At 38.9% G+C, this 13,498-nt stretch overlaps 2 protein-coding genes across 4 annotated transcripts in view; one reads left to right on the top strand and one right to left on the bottom strand.

The window, feature by feature from the left end:
• Positions 1 to 10,501, top strand: part of ern2 (endoplasmic reticulum to nucleus signaling 2) — a 97,184-nt gene extending 86,683 nt beyond the window's left edge. For all 3 annotated transcript variants that reach the window (XM_048609500.1, XM_048609499.1, XM_048609498.1), the window contains exons 19-22: positions 1,104 to 1,231; positions 5,660 to 5,783; positions 5,937 to 6,004; positions 7,701 to 10,501. In XM_048609500.1, the coding sequence (XP_048465457.1) occupies positions 1,104 to 1,231; positions 5,660 to 5,783; positions 5,937 to 6,004; positions 7,701 to 7,931 (551 nt within the window). In that variant the 3' untranslated portion in view covers positions 7,932 to 10,501. The remainder of the gene's footprint in view (positions 1 to 1,103; positions 1,232 to 5,659; positions 5,784 to 5,936; positions 6,005 to 7,700) is intronic.
• A 287-nt stretch (positions 10,502 to 10,788) lies between these two features.
• Positions 10,789 to 13,498, bottom strand: part of plk1 (polo-like kinase 1 (Drosophila)) — a 13,129-nt gene continuing 10,419 nt past the window's right edge. The window contains exons 8-11 of the mRNA XM_020509667.2: positions 13,405 to 13,482; positions 12,807 to 12,961; positions 11,828 to 12,010; positions 10,789 to 11,744 (exon numbers count right to left, since the gene is read on the bottom strand). Of these exons, the coding sequence (XP_020365256.1) occupies positions 11,538 to 11,744; positions 11,828 to 12,010; positions 12,807 to 12,961; positions 13,405 to 13,482 (623 nt within the window). The 3' untranslated portion in view covers positions 10,789 to 11,537. The remainder of the gene's footprint in view (positions 11,745 to 11,827; positions 12,011 to 12,806; positions 12,962 to 13,404; positions 13,483 to 13,498) is intronic.

The following is a 13,498-nucleotide window of genomic DNA, read 5'->3' as shown; positions in this document are numbered from 1 at the left end:
TAACTGAACATCTTGAAAATTTCCAGTTAATCAGGGAGAGCCAGCATGGATTCATGGCAGGTGGTTATGCCTGACAAACCTCATTGAAATTTCTGAAGAGGTTACTAAGGTAATGGACAGGGGAATGCGTAGTGGACAGAGTCTATGAATGTTGTTTATGTGGACTTTCAGAAGGCATTTGATGAAGTCTCACATAAGAGTCTATTAACTAAGGTAGAAGCCCACAGAATTGAGTATAATTACTGACATGGCTGGGAAATTGGTTCAGTGGCAGATGGCAGAAGGTAGTGATAATGGGTAGGTATTCAAATTGACAGGATGTGGCTAGTGATGTCTGACAAGGATCTGCATTAAGGTCTCAATTATTCACGTTATTTATTAACTATTTGGATAATGGCGTACAAAATCGTATATGCAATTTTGCTGATGACGCAAAGTTAGGCAGCATTGTAGACAATGGAGATCATGGCATAAAAGAGAAAGCGATGTAGATAGACCAAGTGAATGGGCAAAACTAGCAGATGGAGTATAAATACATGTGAGGTTATTCATTTTGGACCAAAAAAAAAGGGTGTTTTCTAGATTGTATGAAGTTAAATACAATAGATGTCCAAAAACACTTTTTTTGGGGAAGATGTGGGGGAGCTGGCATGGTGGGGTGGAACAGATTTGAGGGGCTGAATGATGTACTCCTGTTCTTATGTTCTGCTCAATGATGCCCTGTATCCTAGCAGCAGGAAGGGAAAGCACCATTGCAGGACTCGATGGTGTTTAAAGAATCATCAGCAATGACTGTCTAGACGAGTAAGTCCAAGAGGTAAATAGTCTACCTAAATTGGATCTTGGACAAAGTTCCACCTTGATTGGATAAATGATTACCTTGTTGCAGCTTTAGTCAGCATGGACTAGTATATGTTAGGTGGGAATCATGTAGTAATAGGAAATCAATCAAGATCTCTAGCTCTTCATTAGCTCTTGATGGAATAGGATCATATGTACATTGATAAAGAGAGGATTGGACTTGGCTGTGGTGACTGTACAGTCAATAGTTTAAATAATTTTAAAACTGAAAAATTACAGTCTATTGCTTTGCATTTTTTTAGAGAATGTTGTGGGTAGACACTTAATTGAACAGATGATCAATGAGGACCCAAAACAGCGGCCCTCAGCTCAGCGTGTCCTGAAACATCCCTTCTTCTGGACTAAAGAAAAGCAGCTTCAGTTTTTTCAGGTAAGATTTCTCAAGGGAAAATCAACAAAGTTAATGAGGCTTACATGAAACAGATAAGAGTATGACAGAGAACAATTTTTACCAAGCTGCCTTGGCCACATTTTCCTCATGTTCCTTTGTCACAAAGCTTTGCCAGGATTACTGATCAAGAAATCCCAGGACTGCCTGTCATATTTTTCCATTCTTTAATTTTAAAGGATGGAAAATCAAGAGAACCATGCTCCTAGTTTCAATTTACCAGCTCCCAGAGAGTCAGCCATTGAGACATGAAAGGAAAATCCACCATCCAATAACCGACATTACAAAAGAAGGGGTGGCTGTCACTATATTCTGAGCTATTAAACCAGAGTCCAGTTGTGTAAAACTTCCCTTACCAGTGTCATAAATTTGTGACATAGTCTGAAGTATTTCCAATCATTTACGTTTGTGACCTACTGAAATTAATTTGCAGGAAAATTTAAGTAACAGGAAAATATACAGGTTAATGATGGCATTTTGGAATTACATTTTGATGTAATGCCATCTTGTAATATAATTGTCTCTTAACAAGAGTTCAAAATAAAATGAATGTTGAGCTTTGAAGTAAATTAACAGGCACAGTGTTTGACATATACAGCAGATTAGCCAGCACCTAAAGAAGGACAGAAGGAACAATGTTCTGATAGAGGGTCACAATCCACCCAAAATTTTAACTTTTCTGTTTGAGATGCCAATCAACCACCTATGCATTTTCTGTTTAAGTCCTTCACTTAAATAGTGGAATTTTAATTGCATGAGTATAGGTCATAACAGTATAATTTGCCAAATTGTAACAATTGACAAATTAAATTCTGCACAAATAAATGAGGTAATATGGTTTAGAGAGAAAAGGAGGCCACTTATTACTTAGAAGAATTAAGTTTAGGTGGGGTAGAACAACAAAGGGATCATGGAGTACAAATACATCAATCACAGAAACTTGCAATACAAAATTCCCTTCTCAAAAGTTAGTGGATGCAGAATCTTTAAATATTTTAAAGACAGAGGTAGATAGATTCTTGACTACCATGGAATTGAAGGATTATGAGTGATATACAGGAATGGAGGTTAAAATCAGCCATGATATTATTGCATGACAGAGCAGACTTGAAGCTCTGAGTGGCCTACTTTTATTCCTTGTTCATATTAGAAAAGGAAAATCAAGCACCAGATTTTACTTGTTGACGGATAAATTGAGAGGAGGGATTTTATGCTAAACCTGCATCAAACCTTGAGTTGGACAGCACTTGGAGGGCTGTGTGCATTTCTGTTCACCATATCATGACTAGAGTGGCATTGGAAAGGATAATACCAGAAATACATGGGTTTGTGTATTTGGTAAAGGTTGACAAGCTGCTGCCGTTTTCTTTTGAGGAAGAAGTGCTAAAATAAACCTATTAGAAATCTTTAAAATTATGAAGTATTTTATCAGAGTGGATACAGAGAAAACGTTGTGGAAAAGAGTACAGTTTGAGCTTACCAATATAGGATATTCACCAAGAAATTCAATGGTGAAACATAGAAGAAACGTGTTCACCTGAAGTATGAAAAGAATGTGGATTTAAATACCAAAATATTAAGTACAGTTGTAGTGAATAGTATAGTTCCATTAAGGGGAAGCCAGGTGAGGACATGAAGGAAAAGACAGTAGTAATTATATAGTAGATTTAGATGAGGAATGATGATGAGAAGCCCAAGTGGTATATAAACATTGTTATGGACTTGTTGGGCCGAAGGACCTGTTTTTGTGTCATAATCCCAAAAGAAATCTTTGGGGGAGGCGATGGCCTAGTGGTATTATCGCTGGACTGTTGATCCAGAAATCTAGGTCATGTTCTGAGGACCTGGGTTCCAATCCTGTGTTTAAATTAAGAGTCTAATGATGACCGCTGATTGTCGGAAAAACCCATCTGGATCACTAATGTCCTTCAGGGAAGGAAACTGCCATCCTCACCTGGTCTGGCCTACATGTGACTTCAGACCAACAGCAACGTGGTTGACCCCTAACAGCCCTGTAGGCAATTAGGGATGGGCAATAAATGCTGATCTAACCGGCAATGCCCACATCCTGTGAATGAATAAAAAAAAATCAGACCAGGTATTCTAAAGTATATAGATTAAGAAATATTAATTATAATCCAAGCGAGGGAGATATTTGTATCATCGTTAGCCACAGGTGATGTGCTGGAAGACTGAAGGTAGGCTAATGTTGTGCCACCAATTAAGAAAGGTGGTAAGGAAAAACCAGGGAATTATAGACCTGTGAGCCTGACATCAGTGGTGGGTAAATTGTTGGAGAGAATCCTGAGAGACAGGATTTACATGTATTTGGAAAGGCAAGGACTGATTAAGGATAGTCAACATTGCTTTGTGCGTGGGAAATTGTGTCTGACCAACTTGATTTAGTTTTTTGAAGAAGTAACAAAGAGGATTGATGAGAGCAGAGCAGCGGACGTGATCTGTATGGACTTTAGTAAGGCGTTTGACAAGGTTCCTCATGGTAGACTGATTGGCAAGGTTAGATCACACAACATACAGGGAGAACTAGCTATTTGGATACAGAACTGACTCAAAGGTAGAAGACAGAGGGTGGTGGTGGAGGGTTGCTTTTCAGGCTGGAGGCTTGTGACCAGCGGTGTGCCACAGGATCGGTGCTGGGTCCACTGCTTTTTGTCACTTATATAAATTATTTGGTAGTGAACATAGGAGGTATGTTTAGTAAATTTGCAGATGACACCAAAATTGGAGGTGTAGTGGACAGCGAGTAAGGTTACCTCAGAGTACAACGGGATCTTGATCAGATGGGCCAATGGGCCGAGGAGTGGCAAGTGAAGTTTAATTTAGATAAATGTGAGGTGCTGCATTTTGGAAAGACAAATCAAGGCAGGACTTATATACTTAATGGTTAAGATTCTGGGGAGTGTTGCTGAACAAAGAGACCTTGGGGTGCAGGTTCATAGTTCCTTGAAAGTGGAGTCGCAAGTAGATAGGATAGTGAAGAAGGCGTTTGGTATGCTTGCCTTTATTGGTCAGTGCATTGAATACAGGACATTGGTTCGGTCACTTTCGGACTATTACATGCAATCTGGTCTTCTGCCAATAGGAAGGATGTTGTGAAACTAGAAAGGGTTCAGAAAAGATTTACAAGAATGTTGCCAGGGTTGACATGTTTGAGCTACAGGGAGAGGCTGAATAGGCGGGGGCTATTTTCCCTGGAGCGTCGGTGAGGGGTGACCATGTAGAGGTTTATAAAATCATGAAGGGCATGGATAGGGTGAATAGACAAGGTCTTTTCCCCAGGGTAGGGGATTCCAAAACTAGAGGGCATAGGTTTAAGGTGAGAGGGGAAAGATATAAAAGGGACCTAAGGGGCAACTTTTTCATGCAGAGAGTGGAGCATTTATGAAGTGAGCTGCCAGAGGAAGTGGTGGAGGCAGGTACGATTACAACATTTAAAAGACATCTGGATGGGTATATGAATATGAAGAGTTTAGTGGGATATGGGCCAAATGCTGGCATGCAGGACTAGATTTATATAGGCTATCTGGTCGGCATGGAGGAATTGAACCAAAGGGTCTGTTTCCATGCTGTATGAGTCTATAACTCTGTGACTCTATCTAGTGATGATTCCACTGATAGTGTAGTAATGGTTTAATTTTGTAACATATAATGCCCTAAATTGTCTGTGACAATAGGTACAGATCTTTATCCTTGTAATTGAAGTGAACTTCAATAGAAAATTTATTTATACTGCATGAGTTTAACCTCAACAAATTCAAAGAAAAATCCATAGCTATTGTTGGCAAGGCCAGCATTTATCACCCACCCATACTGCCCTTGAGATAGTGCTGGTGAATCATCATCTTAGGATAACTAAGGTACTTACCAGAGCAATTAAAAGTCAACCATATTAACGTGGGTATGGAATCACTTACAAATCCCAAGAGCAAAGATCTTTCGGAACCAGTTGAGATTTGAGATTTATATCAGAATTAGTTAATTAAAACTCCCCAACTCGTGTAGGACGATTTTAACTTATGTCTCCAGATCAATAGTCTGGATTTCTAGTCTAGTAACATTGCCACTGTGTTACCATACCCACATTGTGGATAGGGTAGTTTAGTGGTTATGTTATGGACTAGTAATCTGTTAGTATAGTGTAACTCAGCATTAACAATTAACCTGGGTTTCTTCGGTCTATATGACTGAGCTACAACTGTTAGATGCTCAGTAGAGTTATAGTCTGTGAAATCTGGTTACACGTTGTCCTGTTGGACTGATATTTTGTTTTCATATTTTGAACTTGAATTCATCATTGAAATAACCTGAAATACACCAAAAAGTGTGGAAATATAATATTGGAAAGTTACAGTACTGAAAAACCACATTCAAAGTTCACTTTACATTTAGGATGTCAGTGACCGGATAGAAAAGGAACCATTAGAAGGGCCAATAGTTGGTGGATTGGAATGCAATGGCAGCATGGTGGTGAGGACTAATTGGAGGATGCACATCTCCATCCCTCTACAAACAGGTGAGCTATCCCAACACAGTAAATGATCCAAAATAAAAACCAAAAGAACTGTGGATGCTGTAAATCAGGAACAAAAACAAAGTTGTTGTGACAGTAAATGATCCACAGTAAGTACAAAGATCCAGTTTACAGTGTGTTTCTTTTCTTCCTAAGATTTGAGAAAGTTTCGGACATACAAAGGAAATTCTGTGCGAGACCTTCTCCGAGCCATGAGAAATAAGGTGAGGAACAGGCCAGGTGTTTCTTAGCCAAATCGAAGACTTAAGAATGTAGCTGTTGGGATTTGGACTTAATTCTAAACCCATGATCAGAACTTTAACCATGCTGGCAACAAGGACAGTTAATAATTTAGAAAGCAAAACTAACACGTTTTATTGGAGAAGAAAAATAAATACTTAACGTTCCACTAGTCGAGATGTGGCACAATACATGGGTTTAATGAGTGTTGATCTGTATTTCCTGTGAATTTCTGCACTTCAAGGGTCTTCTCTTTGATTCCTTTAACCTGGTTCTCTTGATTCACAACTTCCTTTGTTGTTTTAACTTACTTAAGTTAAATTTAACATAAATACAAATTCCTTTGTACCTTGAGACTTCTCAGTCTACTTTAACTGTTAAAGCTAAGCTGCACTTCATACAACTACAATAGCACAACAAATTCTTCCTTCCCATACAAATGATAACTTCATAAAAAGTATCTTACTCCCACTAACTTTAATTCTCTGAGCAAGTGCCTGCTAGCAAGTGTCCTTTGACAAAACACTATTCCTTAGCAAATGCAGAGATCTTATTAATGTAACTCTATTTTGTAAACCTCATAATTAAAGACTCCAAATCAGTATTTCTGACTCTTGACAAATGAGAATGCATTCTAGCCTCTCTCAGCAATAATGCTCGAGCCAATTATTTCAGTCAGTCAATGTTGTGAGCCTTCTAACTGTTAGCTATACTCTGTATCTCAACAGGATGCCCTGGAACATGTGGTGGTCTAACCCTGTTTTGGCTATAACTTCAACTTTTTCTTTCTCTTAAAGCCACTTTACAACATCAGGCATTTAAGAGACATGAAATTTAAGACTTGTCATCTCCAAGCTTATATACAGTACAATATGACAATCTTAAGCTTTTCAATTGCACCAATGTGCTAGCGAGAACTCTTATAAAGGGCTTTTGTATTAAAGAAGAATTAGGGTTGGGGAGCAAAGCCAAGTTTAAAAGGGATTCTATGAGGATGATTTTGGAAATGGAGAGATGTGACGAAGAGAAAAGTGGGACGTTAGTGGCTGAAAGTTTTAAATTAATGAGGATGTATGCACAGCAGAATAATATCTCAGAAATAGTGGCATGTGCTACTGTATTGGGTTAAAGAGTTTGTAGAGCTATATATCTTCAATAACAAATAAAAGTTAACTCAAATATACATTTTGAAACAAGGTCTGCTGCCATTAAAATCCCATTCACTTTCATCTAATGCTGCTATTTACCTCATACTTTTAAGGGATAGTGAAACTAGTTTGAATGATCTTGAGTCACTACCTTGTGGGCATGGGAAAACAGCATTCTACTGTTCCTAATAATGTGCTAATTGTTAATGTTATTCAGACAGCCTTAAGAATGGCTGCTGTGGAAAATGAGAAATGTCACAATGTTGCAGTAGGGAGAGGATTTTCAAAATACAAGAAGATTGGTGTAGAGTGGAGGGAGCTGCACTCTGCATGTGGCTGCGTTTTACTTCCCAGCACAGACCTGATGCAGTTGGTGACTGCTTGAAATAGAAGTGTTCCATTTTGCCAGTGCAGTCATCAATCACCTCAGTGAGCGAAAGAACATTTTTGTATTTAAAAATCAGATTACATTTTAAAGATTAAAATATTAAAAATTGTTTTCACGTATCTTATGTAAAATAACTCTTCACAGAAACATCACTATCATGAATTGCCCCCAGAGGTACAGGAGACACTGGGAGAGGTACCTGACCAGTTTGTGCAGTACTTCACATTTCGATTCCCAAACTTGCTTTTGCACACTTACAATGCCATGCAGATATGCAGCCATGAGAGGCTTTTTCACCCATACTATCATCAGGGAGATGGAGACGAGGAAAAATTAACTACTGTACTTTCCTGCACTTCAACTGTGCCAACATAAAAAACTTTCTAAAGCCAGAAAAGTAGAAAGCAATGCCCCAGGCACCCCACGGATATGCTTGTGGTATCCTGTGAGACTGAGAGAACTGCTCTTCACGTTGGGATTTGTCGTGTAGAGAACAAGACAGCATCCTCGGAGAACAGGAGAATTAACTTAAATCACTGCACTGACACAAATTTATGTTTGGAACTTTACATCCCACAACAGAACAAACTGCTTTACTGCACTTCGTTGGCAAGATTGGACTGGAAGCCAATACATCCTTGCTGATATTTCCACTCAGTGTGGTGTACAACCAGACAAATGGACTGTCCTGCAGGGAGATGGGGAACTAAGACATAATGGGGAGAGAAGTGACCTATTAACATTGCTGCATCTCTTAACAGTGATGTCACTACTGTGGAAGCAAAAGTGTTTCTCCCTTAGGGAGGGCTCTGTGCCGAAGGCATTGTCAGGACTATTATTCATAAATGAACTGAATTGACTCATCAACACGTTTGTATCATACACATAATCACTGACCATTGCAGAAGACTAGAGGGCGGCAGCTAAAGATGTCTGAACAAGTTTATATGTAGCTATAATTTTGCTGTATAAGAATGGTTTCACTAGTAACTAAAAACAATGACAATTTACTTGGTAAGATTCCTGCTTTGTCACTAACCCAAGAAGGGGAGAAACATGGTAGAATTCCAACAACAATCTGCACTATGTTGAAACAATTGATTCTGGAAATGTCATCAGTGCACTTGTGACTTGTGAAGAATCTGCTATTTGTGACACTGGTATGAAGGTTTATAGTGTAATGTTGCTGCAGCATGATCTTATTACGAATGATTGGACAAATCTTTTCTACAGAGATTATTTTCTATTGAGTAATTAATGCAACCTATTTTTTAAAAAAAAAGGATTTTAATTTTATCTGAACAACCAAAGTGACTTTTCACATCAGTAAATACATGGTTGCCCCTTCATATCTGTAGGAATCGCTGCCATCATTTACCCCTGCTGTACTGAAGCCAATGCTGTTTTGCCGAGTTAAGAGGTGGTAGTGTGGTGGGTAGTCGATAGTGATGGAGAGCAGGAACCACAGGACTCAGGACCACTGCTATCTCCCAGCTAACTCTGCATAAATCCCTTTACCTGCCTGTTTCTAAACTCAACTACTCATTCCTTTTGTCAGCACATCAGTGGAGGGCCAAGCATTATTTGGGTTCATAATTGAGCAAATTCAGTGAAAATTTCTGTAGGCTGTATGCATTGTCTACATAGTGAAGCAGGACATAATTTAAAATGAGCTCTGCACAATTGGGAGTGAACATTCTTGTGTCTAATATTTGGATGTTTGACCATGTCATTTTTTTTTTAAGAGGGAGAGAAACCAGGAACCCCATAACCTGCACTGCTGCTGGTATGTGTGATCCTGTATAAAGAACATGGTTAGATTTTTAAAAAAATCAATAGAAAGGTATATGGTACAGAAAGGTCCATTCAAATTCCATCTTCCAGCTCTTGAGCCTCTTAGACTGTAGCCATGTAGGTTATAGCACTTCAGGTGCATAGCCAAGCATTTTTCTATGCAATTAAAGTTTCTACCCTGATCAGCCTTTTAGGCAATAGGTTCTAAATCCTTTACATCCTCTGGTTGAAAATACTATCAATTCCTTCAGCCAATTATTTTAAAATTGTGCTATGCCTTGTGCTTGTTGATCTCTCTGCTAATGGAAATAGGTGATGGTATCTTTGGTGTATTCTTAAAATGCATTTGAAAAATCAAACTGCCAAAGATTTGGGGTGAATTAAAAAATGGTTTGCTACAGATAAATTGTAGGAATAGTTGCATTAAGAATTTAATAAAACACTGGGAATTTGATGTGCAATATGTTTAGTCTTAGATAGAAATATTAAGATAACAATGGTTATCTCAACTCATCATTTGAACTTGCTAGCTGCTTTGCAGAAAAATTATCTACATTGATGTTAGAAGAGTGTTTGATATCTGCTGTTTGGATTTCTTTCACAGTTGATTTTTGTGCTATCAGTTCTCAATGCACCTGTAGCACCTAGTGTGTTTACACCACTATTTTCCAGATATGCTTTATGTACATTAGTTTCTCACTCAGTTGCATGGGCTGGGTGGTTTGAGATCTTAGGAACTAGCTGTGCATCTCGACAACTTGCATAAGTTCATTAGTCACTGTGACTGCTTGGGTGCCTGAAACCCTTTATGCAAAGGGTTTCAATAATCTGCCCACTACTACCACTGAAGGGCATGATCTATTACAGCTGTGTACCCTGCTCCATTTTATAATCCTTTTCCATTCAGACAGGTGTTTAACTATTTGCTGTTTTATAAAACATTGGTATGGAGTTGTTTTTTTAAAAGCAACAGACTGTATAGAACCTCTCTTTACTATGCAGGAAGCAGAATTATGGCACATGATTTTGTTAAATGAAGTTCACCTTCCTGTTTCTTTTAATTTCTTGGATTGTACAGAGTTTACACTGTAAATGAGTAAAAACTTTTGTATTGGAAAGTAAAAGGATAAAATAAAATTTCTAAACACCAAGCACGCTATGCTTTTTTCCTACACTTGGCAGAACAACATTCATGCAGAAAAAGAAAGCAGCTGTTGGCTATTTGCATTGCATTATCACTCCCCTTTTCTGTAGGGCAGAAACAGACCTGTTGTTTCCACTGATCCACATCCATAATTCCACTTACCAGAAATGTGTCTTTGTGGAGGTCTTTCAACAAGTACTAGCCATGCAGCTAGTAGAGGATACCCCAACATATTTTGGGAATGAATGTATTGTCTTTTTTTCTATTCCATCTCTAAATCAAACACTACAAAAATTATTCAAGAACAGATTTATTTCTTTAATATGTTACGTTAAAAAATTGTATCAAGTACAAAACGTTCTCCCATTAAACAGAGAGACCAGTGTTAATAGCTGTACAGGTAGTTGTTCCTAAAAGTTTATTCAACTGTACTCAGGATAGGTTTCATTGGATACGTAGGGCCAAAAGGTTTAGCAAAATATATTCATATCTCAAGATTCTCATTTCAGTTTTTCAACTAAACAAAATTACATGCCCATTGGAAATCAGTCACTGCATTTCCTATTGTTAGAACACCAACATACAATGTTGTTCTTCAACCACTAGAGTTCCTCATCTCAAATCTGACCAGGGAGAGGTTGGTGCAAGAAAATACAAAGTGCAAGATATAACAGTTGTTGCCTGAGAAGCAGTAGATCAAGGTTGTAAAGTGCTTTTGACATAGAGTATAAAATGTAGAACAACTAGACACCTGCAAAGAGGAGTGTAAAAGCAAGTTTGGTGGCGCACAATGTACAGCTTAAATTTACATGATCTCATCTGCGAGTCACTACACATAATGGAGAGTCACCATGTTTCTTCCCTCTTCCAACTCGATTCAAAACACATTGTTCACATGTTTACTTCAAAAAAGTGTTTTAATACAAAAAAACCGAGCCGTACAAAAAGAGGGATTTATTTACACAAACATTTTGCGCCCTAAAATAGCAAAGACTTGGTCCAATGAGGGCAGACGTAGGTCAGCCAGACAGAAGCGCCAGTCTTCATGCTGCGTGTTTGACCCGTGTTCCCATAGTTTTTGTGGTGAGCAGCTTCTCCACCATTGTGCGTGCATAACGCAGTCGACTTGCCAGCTCCTTACAGCAGCCATGCTCCTCAATCATACTCAGCTTGAACGTGTGGAATTCTCGTTTCTCGTCAATATAGGTCACAGCATTCATTAGTGGGCACAGGATGATTTTAGTGTGGTCCTGGAAAGAAAAAGTTAAAATTCCTTGCATTGCATTGATTCACCAAAAGTAACTTCTAAATGGTGATTTAAAGAGGTGCTCACCTGAAAGAAGTTGATCTGAACAGTGCCATTGCTGAGATGCAACACAATTGCACTGCGAGTCCTGAACCAGATCCGCAGGAATGGAAGCCGTGCTAACTCGTCACCTTCCCGGGGAGTGATGTTGGCCCCCGCCTTCAACAAGTGCTCACTCATGTAGTTACGGAAGTATTTCAATAGAGTTGCCTGCAAGTAGAGGACCCGATGAACAACACTCCTACTGGCTATACCTTCAACATTTTCACTTTCATACTTTCAGTCACTGTTTTGGGGCAGGTCAGAGAAGTTGTCATCCAGTTCAGGTGAACTATTACCATTCTGAGAAAAAAGGAACAGTTTGACAGGCACCCACCATCCTCATACTTTAGCCAAGGCAGAGTCCAGATGACCACAATTCAGTTGTCAAAGCTCAATCCTTTTCACAGTTTTAGCAGGAACCAGTGAAGTAGTAACCCTGATTTTGCTGATCCCTGAACCCATCCTGAAATCAATCACATTAATCCTCAAGGGAGGATATCCAGGCTAACTAATAGTCTCACAGACCTAACAATTATACCTCAGGCTGGAACCACATGGATTGTTGGTGAATTAGTTGTTTACTGCAGGAAGACTTATTGTTCTGACAGGTTCTGACAATTTTTAGAATGGAGTGTTGCATTTACACAGCAATATCTCACAATGTCAAATGTCAATTTAGAGCTGGAATTCATCTCCGTGTCAAAGGAATATGTAGGTTAGGAGTTCAAAACCGTTCCTCCTGGATAGAGGTGGGAGTGATTCTGCCAAGCTAAAAGTTTCCTCCTTGGTACATTAATATGTGCATTTAACAGATAATAGACCACTTGTGCACACCAAATTGGATGAAATTGCTGGGATTTCTCCAATGCTTATGAATAACAAGGCAGACCAGGGCCTTGAGTCCAATCACCATAAGCATCTGTTGATGCCTAATAAATCCTGCCAATGCTTCTGTGGTACTCACCTTTTTACTTAGGCTGGGGGGGTAGGATCGAAAGTTCAGGTAAGTCTCAGTCATGTCACGCTCAATGTATTGAAGACTCTCCCCATCATTGTACATGATTAAACGAGTAGAATCATTGAAGAGTACACCAACACTGTTGTCACATAACTGATAACCTAGAGAATGATTTGATTTTGGGTCAGTGTACTGCCACAAGGTAAGGGAACAGAATATAGAGGCTACTGTACACCCACTTAAGATACAGTATCTGACCAGGAAGAAAGTTGTCATCAAATATTACACATCATGAGGCACCAATAAAAAAAAGCAATCTACAAAAGGTCTCAAGTGACAGAGTTACAAACTGAAAAAAAAAAAAGAGAATACAAACAAGTCCTGAACCAGTATGGCAATATCTGTTTCTCCACTTAGCCAACCAGATCAGACGGAAGTGCAGGATGGATACAGCCTACTTGACGCAAAATCCAACATTTCACTCATTGCAAGAAGTTTCTCTTGATATTGGAATTTATTGACTACACATCAAGCAGATAAATTATTGCAATCGTAGTGCATTTCACAAGTTAACTGGAATAGTACTGTTCAGACTGGTACTTACCTAAACCATATTTATCTGAATAATCCACCCATTTACTGACCCAGAAGATTGGTATACAGGCTGGGTCTTCAGCCTCCTCTATTGGCAGGGGGCG

Source organism: Rhincodon typus, chromosome 21 (genome assembly GCF_021869965.1).
Source record: "Rhincodon typus isolate 14 chromosome 21, sRhiTyp1.1, whole genome shotgun sequence".
Classification (NCBI taxonomy): Eukaryota; Metazoa; Chordata; class Chondrichthyes; order Orectolobiformes; family Rhincodontidae; genus Rhincodon; species Rhincodon typus.
This window is presented reverse-complemented; position numbering and strand designations above follow the sequence as displayed.